Genomic DNA, 15419 nt, shown 5'->3' with positions numbered 1-15419 from the left:
GTTTCTCAAAAAATGGTCACCCACAAAATACATATTCATGTTTGTGTGAACAGATATAAAGAAGCTGCCTTCTTTCTGTGACAGGTAAGGGTTTTTAAATGAGACAAGTATTGTGCGTGATTCAACGGCGTTGTAGTGCTGCACTTCAACAAGGCAAATAACTGGACCGTTACGGCCTAAACACCTTAACACTAAAAGAGATAGAAGTTCTCTCAAGAGGAGAAAACATGGTGTTTTGCACTTAAAGCAGAAAAACATTAATGAAAAAACAATCAGAAAAAACACAATTGCTGCAAAATGGCATTTGAGCAATTGACAGGGATAATAACTGAAAATTTAACACATCACCATCCTCTTTTATATGCATAGCTTTAACAAATTTGACCAATTATAAAATAAGGACCAACTGTGACATTTAATCCCATTACAGAAGCGTAAGCAACTTGGACCAAACAAAACTGAAATATGAAAAATAAGGGCTTGCTCTCTTAAAAGTCACAGAGCAAAGGAGACAAACGTGAAGCAGCCATTAATATTTATGAGGCACTTGGAAGGCGTGACTGTTCCTTTCGCCATGGAGTGAAAATAAGGAATGTGTCATAATAGTTCTTTATAAATACACAGTGAAATAAAACAAGCAAACAGCATTGTGTTTCTTCCGCATCCGTAAAATACAAGCCTCAGAAAGCTAAACAAATAAATAAAAAGTTCCAATATTAAGAACTATAAACATCGTTCAAGACAATTTAATCATAAGGTCACCACATGTAGAAAAGAAAGTTGTGGTTGATGTGTTTGTTGGGTGCAGGAGGAAAAAAGACAGCTAGTCAGCTCTACGTGTATCTGTCCTTTATGAATAGTTATTTCTTTTGCATATCCTGGTTGTGTAACATCGTCCTAACTTAAAAACCAGAGATTTCCTTAAGTGAACAATAAGGAGCGCCGTTCTCTTCTGCACTTCCACCATGGTGACTTCCCTTTGAGATAATGACAGATGTTATTTCCTCAAACAGCACACAGTGAGCCTTCATTCATCAGGTAAGGTTTTGCCGACACACTTTCCATTACAGGGAGCTGGATCTTGCCTCTTGTTCCATCTGCTGCTTGGTAAGGAAGTACTTGAAGAACTCATACACTGACCAGGCAATGGCAGTGGAGGGCATCTGGTATATAACCCGAGCTTGGATCCCTTTGAAGAAGGCTCCGAAGCCGCCGAGCCGGTACACTGTCCTGAAGGCATTGGCCATTCCTGATAAATGGCCGCTGATGTTCACGGAGTTGAGTGCAACGTTTTCCTGTGTGTTAAGCAGCGTTTTACAAACATCAAGTGGAGTGGTCACGGCTGCAGAAACAGCCCCTGCTGCTGCTCCTGACACTATGTGGCTGCCAGGGTGGTAATGTCTGTGGGGGTTTAGCTGTTCCTGCATCAGCTCGTATGTGATGAAGTGAACAGCCTGGAAGGGGATGTTCATGGTCAGCTGTGTGCTGTAGCTGCGGTAGAAAGCCCCGAACCCCTCAGTACGTGTCACTGTCCGAACACAGTCCAAAAATCCTCGATATGGCGAATTATACATTTGCATCCTCTGCTTCACCACTGAGCAATGTGTGAAAACAGAAAGAGTGTTAGTACATATATTTCATATATTGCATGTTAAGAATGACATGCAACATTGACAACACTTTTAAAAGACCATTAAATGATTTGTTGTCCTCAACAATGTACTTTTTTTTACTTATGTTTTAAATGTATGATTATTTCCAGTTCACTGTGAATTAAACAGAAATAATGATAAAACAAAAGAAAGAGAAATATTTTTAAATAGAAATATGATCAAATATAATTTAAGAAAGCAAATGCTGAAGTTTTTCTAATTCTTATGACAAAATGTATTAAATATTACACCACTGGCCAGTACAGTCCAAGAGCATAATTATTATACTGGTAGCTATATGTTGTCTTTCCATTAAAGAAAAAGAGCTGCTTGGTGCAATAAAAAATAAAAAAATATGTTCTTACCTTCAGCTGGGTTCATGACTGCATCATGAAGAACAGTGGCCACACTACCTGCCATACCTGTAAATACAAATACAAACAAAAGACTGAGGTTGGGTAAATTAACATTTGTTTTATACACCAGTCATTACATGGTGTGTACATGCAACAAAACTCTCATTTGTACCGACAAATCCCAGATAGTATGTTTGGATTATTCATGTTTGGGATATGGCTTTATTCTAGCCATTGTAAACAGGATATGGCATTAGCATGGCTTATCCTAACTACACTCCTCCAGGCTGCACTTCCTCGTCTACTTTGAAAGTGGTTAGTATGACAATCACGTGATTTGTGGTTGAGAAGTGAAAACTCGTACCATTGGCTAGATGGCTGTTGCCTCCATTCTGAATGACGTCACTTAGGGAGCGTTTGACCCGTTCATAGCAAGCAAAGTAGAGCGCATGAGCAGGAGCAGCCCCTATCACAGTGATGTTGAGGCCCCTCAGTGGTCTGAAGAACCCTTCAGTCTGGATAATCCTTTTCAAAGCCTCATACACGCCTTTGTACTGAGCATTCGGGTCCGGCTGCAGACTCTGCATCCTTGTCTGGAAAAATAAAAAGGCATATATGAAGACCATTTCTTACAATTTACTCCACTTGAGGTAGATTTGATAAAAGGTCACTGCTCTGCATGAATGTGCGTGACTGTGAGTGGCTTAAAGAGGACACCTGGTGTGGGCCAAAACATGATTTCTTGATGTATTGTTCTCTGTAATGCTGACACATTGTTCTGACAGTAAGTGCTCTTGGCAGCAGCAAGGTCCAGTCTGAGTGATGTGTGTCTCTCCCAAGGCTGGTGGGGGAGGCAGCGCTTTGTTTTACTCCACCATGCCAAGTTATCCGGACAGCACAAAGCATGTTTTTATTTGCGAGGAGATCTGGAGCTGGCCCAGGAGATAGGCCAAGTCTATCTTCCTCAGCATGTTCCCATGTGTTTCCTTCCTTCATGTTAACAATTAAGTATCAATTACATATCCGTTTGATACAGATTTGGGAACTTGGGGCACACAAAACCTGGTAGCATAGCTAGGTTTCTGTGTCTGATTGATGCTTCACAAACCACATTGTTTTGTTGAAGACAAGCAAAAGTGTGATTTTATATTGATATTGATTAAACTTTTCAAAAATATCAGTTTGATCTATAGATAGTCTGAAGAGTGAATTATGCCGAGGACAAAGAAACCCACATATCCAACTGTAGGCTGCTCTTTTTCCAACTTTCCAAATGCCTGATGATAAAAGATCTCATGTACTTAAGACATGACAAAGACCTTTCTCCAGTAACCTAAGGCCAGAGCATACAAACAAAATAAAAGAAATGAATGGAAATGAACAAATGACCAAGTTATAACAAAGGTTAGGTAACTAAAAGTTGGCTATCATTATCAGGTAATTCTCAAATATTGATATCTGTATAGCCCTTAAAAATCCATTTAAAAAGTGGTAATATATTTGATGTGAAAGATTTATATTAGCTGCTGACTGAACATAAGACTATAAGAAACTATGGACAAAATCAAAATACAGCAGTTTCAGGACTGACTATAGCACAAGCATGCAAATCAGATGATCATCAGGTTGTCCACTGGCTTCAAACCAGTACTCATAATAGGCTGAGAAACACTGATTGGTAATAAAACCATTTAAGAAGACTATAATAAGAAAAATTCATCTCCTACAATACACTGTATCCTATCTTTTGTGATGTTTCAGCGTAGGCGGTTCTGTCCCTGTGGCGGTTCACTAATCAGTACCACAGAAGAGCAAATGCAGACACCCACCCTTTACTTCATGAGGCTGATTTCAAGTGTGCACAACACTGATAAGACCTCCTACTATTAGCATAGCTCCTGCTGTCTCGTTCTACATCTTCAGTGGACCGTTACCACAATTCAATTAACTTTGAAATACCAAAAAAAAAAAACCACACACACCAAGCCTCGTTAAGACAAACATGTTTTGCTTATCTCATCTGAAGCTGAGGAGACACACCAATTAATTCTTTCATCAAACAAAGACTTGTGGTTAAATGGTTCACTAACTGTACAATTTAACAAACAATTATTTTTCTTACTGCAAGTAATTGCAGTGGAGTCTGTCTGTGATATTTTAGCTGCACTAAAGACTCCATTGGTAAAAAGTAAATGTAATTTTAAAAAAGGAGGAACAATTCATTCTTTCATCACTTTAAATACCCTAGAATTTCAAAACCGATTCTGGGGAACCAGATACTCAGTGATCAGACTGAAGGAGCACCTCATCTACAGCTCTGTGGTGCTTGTGAAAACTTCATGAAACCTCATGAGGAAACAGTAACAGTGGCTTGTGTAATAAAGGCCCATTGGTTCAATTTGGCAAGATGTCCACAGCATCACACTGTAGTAAAGAGGATATACGGACATTTTACTTTCAGTATGTTACTCAAAGATGTCTGTGCCACATCATGATTACTGTTAGGATTGTGCAGCAAGCCAATTTAGTGAAACAACACTACATTGTTGGAAAACAATAGCTGAGCAGAAGAGAGAGGATTGCAGGGGCAAAGTTCACCAATTGAAGTTACAGTTAGCAATTTGCTTTGCAGACACATGCCAATATTTAACACGCTTAACAACTTAATTTTAGTTAGAGAACTGTGATTTCAAATGTAACTTTAATGTGTTACTCATTAGAGTGAACTCATGTGATGACAAATAATTGAAATGTATCATCATCTGTGCAGTGTGCACCCCTTGGACTGCCGCTACATTATCTGAGCAACACAAGTTACAAGTCCAGCTGAAAATGTGCTTTGTTGCAGCTCCAGAGCCACATCAACTTAGGCATTCAACCAGTTTTGACCTTCTATTGTTGAGATTATCCCAAAACTAAAAATGCACTTGAGCCATGATGGGCAATTCTTATACAAAAAGTCATATATTTCTTATTACTGTGAATGTGACTGAAATTGGACAATAATGGTTTTACATTATATACTTAGGTTTCTTCCCTATACTAACCACCACATAACAGTTGTAGTGCTATAATGGATTGTCTAATGATCAGGTGGCATAAAACCCATTTGTTAAGTTAGTCGTTTAAGTCTTGTAAGTTATGAAGTGAAAACTTCTCAAATATGACAATATAAACTGCAATTAAATCTTTGGACTATATATTTTTGGTCAGCCTAAACAACCTTTAATTTAAAGATATCATCTGGGGCTCTTGGCATTTTTTTCCATACACTTTTCTGATATTGAATAGACAGTGATTAATCAATATGATAATTGGTAGATTTAAGGACAGAGTTGCATCTCTAAACATATGTCCTGTCATATAAAGTAAGAGGTTTTCTATAATATAAATATATTGCACTGTGGTTTCTCTTCAGCAAACGGACAACCAAACTAAGATCCCAGTTCATCATATAGTTGCATAATTAATACATCTTAAGTGTGGACACAGACATACTTTGCAACTACACAGTAAAGTTTGACAACAATATAAAGAATCAGTAACTTTATTATACTTTTCTTTTCTTTTCTTTTTTGAAACGTGAACATAAATGAAGTGTTGATAAGTAGAGTCTTACATTCCAAGCAATGTGACAGGTACTTGACCTTCACTTAACTACCCCACTTCAATAATGGTCAATAAGGTAAGTTTTACTCATTTTCTGTCACTTTATGGAAAACACTCAGGGAAAAACATATTTAGACACACAGCGAAATGAGCTCATGGCTATCATGCTCATAACTTTGCATTACCCTTACTAATGACTTTGGTCAATTAAGGTTACACTGGGCGTTCAGCGAGCTACAGTATTAGCAAAGTTTCTAGTCAACTTACATCAAGACGGAAACGATAAGAAGTTACAGTACCCACTGCTTAGTTAAGCTAGCCGTGCTTCTACTTCAAATGTAACGTACGCTAAGCCTGTTTAAGTAGTTTATCAGTGTACTTTAAGGAAGCAGACCGCCGTGCTGTTAAATGAGCTAACACCGAAGCTAACTAATGATAGGCAGCTTCAACATTTTACAGCTAACGTTTGTTAGCAGGCGGTAGCCAGGTCGTCTGTGGAGCACTTAAACTGTAAGCTAGTTAGTGAATGAGCCTTAGTGGCAAATGCAAGTGAGACTGAGTACTGAGCTGCCCTCTGTGTGCGTTACCTTGACAGAGTCCACCGGGTACATCACCGTGTGCTCCAGTATGCCAGCCACGGCTCCTGCTGTCATGTGGGTCATCACTGAGACATGAGGTGGCAAGCTCTCGTAGTCTCCGACGTCCCCGCTGACAGGCTCACTGTCTGTGCTCTGGATCTCCGACATCTCCAGGGTTGCCACCGCACGGTCCGAGCTCAAACTCCATGCGGGGTGAGCTCTCCCAGGCCAGTGTACTTGCGCAAGATAACACTGAGGAGAGGCGTCGGCGGCATGGATCACCTCAACATCACCACTACACTTTACTGGGAGTCCCAGCGCCCGTGTGACGTACGTGCCTCATTACAAATATATGAGCCAATCACATCCCAGATACTCCAAGAAAGGGGCGGTTCTTGGTTTGAGGCAGCCAATGCGAAGTTTCCGTGGTGGATTCCGTCTGACACTTTGCTGCTTGTTACAGTTTTGTGCATCTCTGTATCTTTTGAGACTTTTTTTGAATGGGTTTGACAAAAGTGTAATCTCACAGTCCTGCCTAAACAGATGAATGGGCTTGGTCTCTTTATCTGGCAGCATCTGTTCTTTGATACTGTAGAAAATACAGGGAGTGATGATGCAGCTTTTCACTGTCATAAATGGTCATATCCCCAACTTTGTAGTTCCTGCACATTCAATATGATTTTACACAGTGGTGAAAATAATATTCAGATCCTTTATTTATTTGATATAAGATTAAAGTATATGTGTATTTATATAACTACTTTACTTTGTGTTTCTGAAACAGCAATCTTATATTTTTAGTGGATGAGTAGTTTTAAGTGCTATAAGTGCATAGAACATTAGTGCTCTTAATGCAGAAGAGTCCCCTTCCACACAGTCATAATAATATATTGGGTTGTTATTACAGTACAGTTCAATGAAAATATGAGCATTTATCAAATGTTGTAGTCCAGGTGGAGTCCATTTTAACACTACGCAAGATAATTTATTAAATGGTCATATGTTTTGTGGGTGGAATCTATTAAAAATTTGCAAAGTCATTATTGACAATAGATAATGTCAAGTAATAATGAAAATAACTACTCAACCTCAGAATAAAATCACTAAATAGTATCTCCTGAAACATACACACACATACAGACAGAATGATTACATCGAAATTAAGCTTTATTGCTCATTTCTTTGTCTAGACACACCTTTTATAGACAAAGTGTTTGCATGTTTGTTGTAGCAGTCAGTGCCACCTGAATCACAGTTGTTAAGCTTATAAGCTTCAAGTTTTGTGCTTTATAAAAACATACTAAGTTTCACAGCAGTGGAAAAACATCAGCTTCTTCTGTTGCAGTAATCATAAAATATTCCAGTGACAGGTGCTTAGACTTGGGCTTTTGGTGGCAACTGTTTTGGAGTAAAGAGCTATAATTAATTAGAAGGACAGTTCCTCTGAAATACTTATTTTACCAAGGCACTGAGGAAGCACAGATCAAAAGAGCTTGGTAACCACATTGTGGTATACTATAAGGTTTACATGTTTTTTCATTGTCAGACCTTTACACAACTTAAAGAAAAGTTTAAGCTTTAAGTTTATACAATCTTTGTTTCAACATACTGGTCTGCAAACATCGTCCCTCTTTCACACCTCTTTCGTCATTTGAAATATCCTGGAGTGAATACAGATGTCTCTTAACAAAGAGGTGCATCACATCTATGCTTCAGTTTCAGCCCCTGTATGTGCACATGTACAATAGATACCACCGTCATACAGGTTCAAATTAATTACTTACTTAATTAAATTAGTTCTAAGAGCCTCCAAAAGACTAATCATCTTGATTAGGCTGAATGAATGACTCCACTTTTTTTTCATTACATCTCTTATTCTTAATAATTCATAAAATGTTTTTGGCAGTATCAACATGTCTCTCATTGCAGGCCAGATGTTTAAATTTCACCTTGAGATCCATTTGGAAGTCATTTTGTGTTCAGGGTATCATCTGACTAGATATTTACCAAGATCCATACCATAGATTCCCCTTGAATTGAATTGTAACATAGAATAACATAATCAGTGTAACAAAGACAGCTTTAATCATCTTCACAGGCAAAAGACTGGGACTTGATCTATTAACTATCCTGTGTCACTCACCATTGACTGAAACATAAGCCGAGCACACTGTGGTATCGCCGTAGGTGTGTCTGCGAAGCAGCCTGATATGTCAGTGACTCAGCATATAAGAGCGCCAAGAGCCACTTGTTTGAGCGGTGTAGTTACAGCTTGTATTCACATGTTCAGTGAGGAAACTATGTATACTGTAACACTGTATATGTCTATGAACATCACTTAACCAACAAGTAAAAGGTATAATCATTAAAAGGCTGTCCTTTACTGTTATGTACAAGGCTCATGTTCTACCATTTGGCTGTGAATTAGACCATTTATTTAGTGTAAGTTGTGCCCCAACAAGCAATTATTTCAGTTGTAACCACCAATTTTTTTCTATTAAAAGGAGAGGTGAACATGTTTATAATGCATATATCATCGGATCCAAGGTAAATTAAACACTATATTGTTGTAGAATGGACAATCAATTCAATGAATTAAGGCTACTAATACCACCTAGTGGAGAGACCACACAGGAGGTCTGTTGTGTCCCACATAGCGTATAGAGCACATCAAGTATTAACACTGCTGTCACACAAAAACATGGGGTGGCTGTTTCTACTTGATATGCCTTCACTGGAGGATATAGTCATCAATAATAACTTGATCACTATTTATTGCATATTTTTCATAACTGCACAAGTCTGCAAGTGAAATAAGCAAGTGAAGACCAGGACAGGTGTTGGTCTAACAAAACATCTGCACACAAACAGAAACACACAAACTCAGACAAACAGCCTACAGTACCTGTGCTGGGCTGACTGCAGATTACTGCTTTTGATAGATACTGGCATGCAGCACTAATCTCAATTACCAAAGATTAAAATGTGATTGGGATAAGCACTGGCTTTTCCGCAGTGACGTAAGAAGTGGTCGGTGTTAACATTATGCTTCAGAAGGGCCGCCAACACCAGATGTACTCAAATTAAATACAGACACCATTTGTTGAGTTTAATCTCCTCCTCAGGAAAATGAAACTCAAGAGAAATAAACCATAAAACCTTTATTTACTGTATTGCAATGTGACATTTATTTCTTATTTCGCATTCATCTGTGAAAACATTACACAACACTTTTTTTTATATAAATAATGGGGCGTGTGCTCTCATTTACAATCCCCTCGCAGCAGTGATGACAGCTTCTGAAAATGAAGCCCAACGTAAAGATATGCAATGGTTTCCAACTTAATTGTCAGAGAATCCAACACAAGAATTTCAGTAGGGTTTTTAAAGAGATTGATACAAATGTCTTTCATAGGATTTCCTAACAGTGACAAGACATGTATTGCACTATTATAGCTATTAAAGTTTACTTGTCTCGCAATATGAATATGAGGCAGAACAATTTGGTAAGGGCACACACACACACACACACACACTCACACAAAAACAGACCATTCCAGCTGGGCATTACTGTGCATCGTCATTCTCAACTGCATTATGGTTATCCTTTCTCTAATTATTCATCGTATTGCATTTGAGGTTTCTGTAGAAACAGCGAGTGCTTATATCATTTAACAACTCTTTTAAAAAAATGTGATCATGCACTTAAAAAGGCAGACAGAAAGGTAAATGCCCACATGTAAATAAAAAACAAATACAATTACCTATGTGATTCATTTATCCAACTTTGTGAAATTCAAAGTAGAGACAACCTACATAGTGTATTTATATGGGCATGAAGATTACCTATTGAGAAAAGTAGCATAGTAGTAGAAAGAAAACTGAAGACACCTGGAGACAGCTGCCATTTGAATTTGACAAAGGAGTATGTGGCAGGCAAGAATATGATTTTGAGAATGACATTTTCATTATTAAACAAAATAACTTAAACACAATATTGTCATGGCTCAGTTAAGCCAGAAGATTCACATAAAATCTTCCTTAATTGTCCAAGTTCCAGTACCATCTCTTAACTTAATCAAAATCCCCTGTTTTCAGGGCAGCAGACCTTCAAAGGGCTCACTGAGCAAGCAAAAGCCTAAGAGAGAGGAGAGCTGCCCCGACGTTACGTTCTACAAAGCTTAAAGGTTGATGGGGAGGGTGGGTGAGCCAAGACCGTCTTCCAACCATGGTACAGAAGAGGGGGTGCAGCGCTGCGCTGTCCGTCGATGGATCCGGCGAAGACGCAGTAAGTACAGCATAATAGACAACACCACAATAAAGAAACACGCCAGGAATAAGTAGTGATTGTTGACAAAGGAGAAGCTGTGCCGCCAGTGAGAGTGTACTCCTTTCAGACTTTCCTGTTGGATGTCCCTGGAAGAAAAGAAGATTCAGTTATCTTTATTTGTCTGGAGTTTTCATCTGAACAAGTCCTTCAGTTCAAACCCGTAAAACCAGACCTATGAATGTAACTACAATTCTATCAATTCTAGATCACCACCAGATGGTATGTAGTACTTAGATATCTATCATTTGCATACACATGAAGTCGAGACCGAGGCCAAGGCATGGCCAAGGGTGTCATCATCATTTTTAATGGCTAATATCACTTTTGGCTGGATTAATAACACCAGGTCACTAGTGAAAGAAAATCAAATTTACCTCAAAGGCAGAAACCGTGTTCTGTAAAGAATAGCTCCGAGAGTCCACTGGACCTCCTTGTCATAGACCAAAAGAGCAGTCTTCAGGTTTTTGTAATTGGTTGGGAAAGAGAAGCCTGAGTGCAATACTTCATACATCCATGCTGATTTAAAACACTGGTACCTGCGAACACACATAAAACCATTGATAAACAACCATCTTTTTTACAGTATGCACAAGGGGCTAGCTGAGATTTGCAAGGGGTCTGATCAGCCAAGTGTGACTTACTTGAGTCTGTGAAGATCAGCATGCGAGGCATACAAGTTAGAGTCAAAGCGTTCCCTCAGAGTCTTCCACTGGGTGGCACAGTAGCTCTGGAAATAACATCAGGAAAGTTTCCAGTAGTAAGACATCAACAAATCCCAAATATTTTTAGCAGAGGTGTTGCATTTATCTAACTGCAGCTACAGCATTCTGCAAAATCCGGAGATCAATAAGTTACTCAATGACACAAATAGGTTTCAATTAGGTGCTAGATTCTTTACTGTAAGATTTACCTTGGCTGCCTGTGAATATTTAGAAACATTATAATCGCCGCCCATGCGCAGCACGTCCTCAGTGCAGTAGTAGAACTCAGAGAAGCCATAAAACTGGCTGTTGTTGTAGTTAATGGCTGGCTGGTAAATCCCATTTAAAGATGTATGAGTCTCATTGGTGCGGTTGAGGAAGGGCTGCAGAATCTGTCGACACTGGTCAAAGTCCCCTGTGCCTCGCAGATACAGCTTTTGTGTAGAGGGACCAATATCATCCTGCAGGTCTGTGGGTAGACAAGGGTCCAGGAGGGGAGACTCTGCTGTCTCACCGGTATGCTGACCTAAAAGCCTGGTGTAATTAGAAAATACAGTGTAAATACTCCCAACTACTGACTAGTTGTAAACCCAAAAATAAAAATAAAAATGAAATCAAGCTATTAGATCTGTCTGTGTCTCTCACTTATTTCGAGTGGCAGTATTTCTGATGATGCTCTCCTCGTATCTTTGGCGTGCTGCATTTCCTCCAAAACCCAGGAAGGTGGACACATAAACACGATAAACATGCTCTGTGCGATGTGCATCACACCCCAAGTTGAACTCTGCCAATAGATTCTTTGCAACTTCCTCCTAAAAGACAAAAGAAAATTATCCAGGGGAAAAATTCTAAATATGCATTAAAAATGAAAAAAAGATGAAAGCAGTGCTGACATGCATCACATATATTAATCACCATAGCAAGTGACCTATGTTTAAGGACACATAGGCTTAGAGCTCAATAATGCTATGTCTAGTCTACTCTATATTTACTAAAGCAGAAACTGGACCGATCTAGCAAGATGAAAATTCAATTTGATATCACATGGCGTAAAGGAAAAACAATGAGAGCAAAAAGGGAAAGCAGTTTATGTCACACCTGCTACAGTACATCCATCACTACAACACAAACAGAAATTCATGACATGGATAATCTCCATTGTATTTAACTATCTACATAAATTACTTAATGCTCTCAGTCCTAAATCCTGCTATGGACTCATGCAGCAGGCTTACAGTATGCCTTCAATAGTGATGAATGGAGAGCAGATCGTCTCCACGGGACAAAAATGGTGCATACAGGTTTAACCAGGGAATGACAGAAATTTGGAAGAGGGAGAAGAACAAAGGGTGAGTGACAAAAAACAAAGGCAGCACAAAAACAGAATTGGTTGTGGATAATAACCTGCTGTGGAGAAGCAAAGCTTACAGTTTTGGGCACTTCATATGCGATCTGTGTGGAGACCCCGCCCATGTCCAGGACACCAGCAGTTCTTTTCCTCACCAGCATCTCCTGCTGATCGCTGCCAGGGACATTAACTTCTATGACAGCTTCACCATCTTGAAAGATTGACAGAAAACATTATGCGATTACTATTTTACTAGAGATTAGTTTCCTGCACACAGTCTCACTGGTAGAATGGACGGGGCCCCAAAATATGGAGGCTGGTTAACATGTAGCACATCGGCATTTGAATAATAAAAATTAACTTTTTCAACAGTTGAAAGCGGTTAAAATATTACCTACAAGGTTCCTTACCATTGTGCACATGGTTAAAACTCCCTAGGACAAAGTTTATTCCAATCCATGCATAGACACCTGAAACCCAAGACAACAAATTATATATATTTGTATCATAATTTTCAATGCTGCATTGGTTTTCAATTAAAATTATTTCGACAATGCAGAGGAGAATACTACAACTGCATTTTTGTATTAATGCAGTATCAAATATGTTCATACATTATCAAGATATTGTAAAAAGCCATAAAATACAATAAATGTTTAGTTGAACCTAATGCCTGTGTATTCTTATTATTTCTTTTAATTTACCTTCTTGTTTTCCAGAAATCACTTCCACATGGGAATCTGAGAAGAGGAAGTTGAAGTGCACTGGGATGTCTGTTCGCAGATCCTCAAGAAGAGCTTCCTGTTGACTGAGAAAAATAAACACAGATTAAATGTATGGCATTTTAAATATTTATCATTTTCTCTTGCCAGTGTTGTGCTTTTTAAACTTGTGGTCTGAATATTTCATGCAGCAAAGGCTTCTGGATCTAGCATTAGATGATGCTCATTAGGCCATACTATACCTCTCAGGAAGGATTCTCATTCCAGCTGTGCACAGGATGTACAAGGGTGTCTCTTGGTGCTTGTTTTTGGGGATATGTTGGGCTGCAAAGCTCAGCAGTGGATAGATATAATCACTGGCCTTTTCAGGTGTTTTAGCCAATTCAGAAATGCCTAAAGACAAAAGCACAATAAAAGAGATCTAACACAACTCTAAATAACAAAAATACAGTGGGTATATGAAAGATAGTCAATAACCATTTGTCCTAAAACAATGTTTCTTAAGTCTCATAACAACGTAGACTTGAGTATTTAATATTCATAATCTAGCTATTCTTTAAATGATCATTTCTTGTGATTACGGGGAGCCAAGCACTATACCTTACCTGGCTTAATCTTCATGACCACTGGCTTGCGATGTTGATCTCTCATTTGCTGAATGTCCAAGAGTTCGTGGGGATTACCATTGTGCCTGGGCCAGCAGTACACAAATACCCTAGAGCCACTACTGCCGCAGTCCACCACCAGGCCATAATTCAGGTTAGGGTTGCTTGTATCTGTTGCATCGATATCAGTCACCCTCGCCAAGTGCCTATTGAAGAGCAAGGTACTGTTAAGGTTAAGATAATACTGCCTGAGTTTATAATAACACAAGCACTTAGGCAATAGCGGATAGTTCACCTGTGAAAGTGGTTTTCTTTACTGATCCAGCTGGCATGCCCCTTTCCAGTGACAAGCAGCAGGTAGAGTAGTCCAATGAGGCAGAGAACTAGGCCAGTGAAGAGCAGCTGTCTGATGGATGGTATGAGGAGCCGAGGAAGAACCTGGGATGACAGGCTGAAATGCCATGAGGCTGGGAAAAGGCACGAAAAGCTGATCCTGTCAACAGATAGAAGAGAAGAGAGACTGAGGAAAGTGTGCATCAGATATCTCAGATACTACAGGGTTCATGAATCAAACTGCATCCCACACACATGACGACAAACCAACCTTCCCATGACGCAGATTGTCTTCAACTTGTTGGTTTATTTAATGTGAATCATCAAAGAGTCGGCTGAAGGAGGGAGGTTTGGTATAGTCCTCGGCTCCATCCCGTTGTCCTTACTTATCACCATGACCTGTGGGGGGAAAATATTGGACATTTTAACGTCACTCGGATAACATTTGCCTATGAGTTGATGTGTGAGAAGGCCGAACGTTTTCAGACTGGTGGACATTCTCGGTACACAAACACAGTACACTACATTCATGTTTAAAGGGGGAATTTCAATATGTCTAAATAGACAATAGTAATTTAACTGATTACAAGGACGGTCAAGAAAGCACATAGTTGAAAACTAAAACTGGTAGTTAGCTAACGTTAGTCTCACTTGCGCCTGAGGACAGTGACTATCGTCTGTGTTTGGCAGTAGACGACAGTTAAAAAAACGAGGATTTTACATATTTTCACGACTCGTCAGCATTAGCAAAGTATAGTTCTTCGTACGCTGCATTTAACTGGTCTGATACTTACTAAGAACAACGTACAAGTCCCCTCCTGTGTGGTAAAATGGACATTTGTGAACTACCAGATGCTAACCGCTGGCTAATGTTGAGCGAGTATGTGGCAGCAGGTCTCCGGTGAGTGACGTGGTTGTCCCGATGGTGTGTTTGATTTTATCTCCGCGTCGCCCGGATAAGCAGTAACGAAATTGTTGCTTCAAACACCACCCAACATTTTTCTTCTTCTAACGAATTTCCAGGAGGCTGTACACCGACAATGCAGAAAAGCATACGGCTGTCCTTCATACACAGGGGTTTATTATTTTTCCCATATTTATGAATACACATCAGTCGTCTCCGCCCAACATCGCTCTTCTTCTTCACTATGCGGCGGGTTGTAACCATAGTGTCAAGGTGCATTA

The 15419-nt window shown here is 39.3% G+C and overlaps 2 protein-coding genes across 3 annotated transcripts; both read right to left on the bottom strand.

Moving 5' to 3' along the window:
* Positions 1–18: 18 nt before the first annotated feature.
* Positions 19–6431, bottom strand: slc25a37 (solute carrier family 25 member 37). The gene is made up of 4 exons (XM_053325118.1): positions 6205–6431; positions 2373–2601; positions 2018–2074; positions 19–1594 (listed from the first exon to the last, which is right to left on the bottom strand). Exons 1-4 carry the CDS (start codon positions 6361–6363, stop codon positions 1065–1067), a joined length of 975 nt encoding a protein of 324 aa, XP_053181093.1. The 5' UTR covers positions 6364–6431; the 3' UTR covers positions 19–1064.
* Positions 6432–9344: 2913 nt separating this feature from the next.
* On the bottom strand, positions 9345–15333 carry entpd4 (ectonucleoside triphosphate diphosphohydrolase 4). Of its 2 annotated transcripts, none has more exons than XM_053325115.1 (13): positions 15029–15333; positions 14506–14633; positions 14197–14394; positions 13902–14107; positions 13539–13689; positions 13279–13382; positions 12985–13044; positions 12631–12785; positions 11872–12038; positions 11436–11760; positions 11167–11252; positions 10900–11061; positions 9345–10611 (listed from the first exon to the last, which is right to left on the bottom strand). In XM_053325115.1, exons 2-13 carry the CDS (start codon positions 14511–14513, stop codon positions 10377–10379), a joined length of 1857 nt encoding a protein of 618 aa, XP_053181090.1. In that variant the 5' UTR covers positions 14514–14633; positions 15029–15333; the 3' UTR covers positions 9345–10376. The 2 variants fall into 2 exon arrangements, with proteins under 2 accessions (XP_053181090.1, XP_053181091.1); XM_053325116.1 differs by having other exon boundaries at positions 12655–12785.
* Positions 15334–15419: the final 86 nt, after the last annotated feature.

This window comes from Scomber japonicus, chromosome 9 (assembly GCF_027409825.1).
Source record: "Scomber japonicus isolate fScoJap1 chromosome 9, fScoJap1.pri, whole genome shotgun sequence".
Classification (NCBI taxonomy): domain Eukaryota; kingdom Metazoa; phylum Chordata; class Actinopteri; order Scombriformes; family Scombridae; genus Scomber; species Scomber japonicus.
The sequence above is the reverse complement of the archived record's forward strand: the minus strand, read 5'-3'. Positions and strand labels throughout refer to the sequence as shown.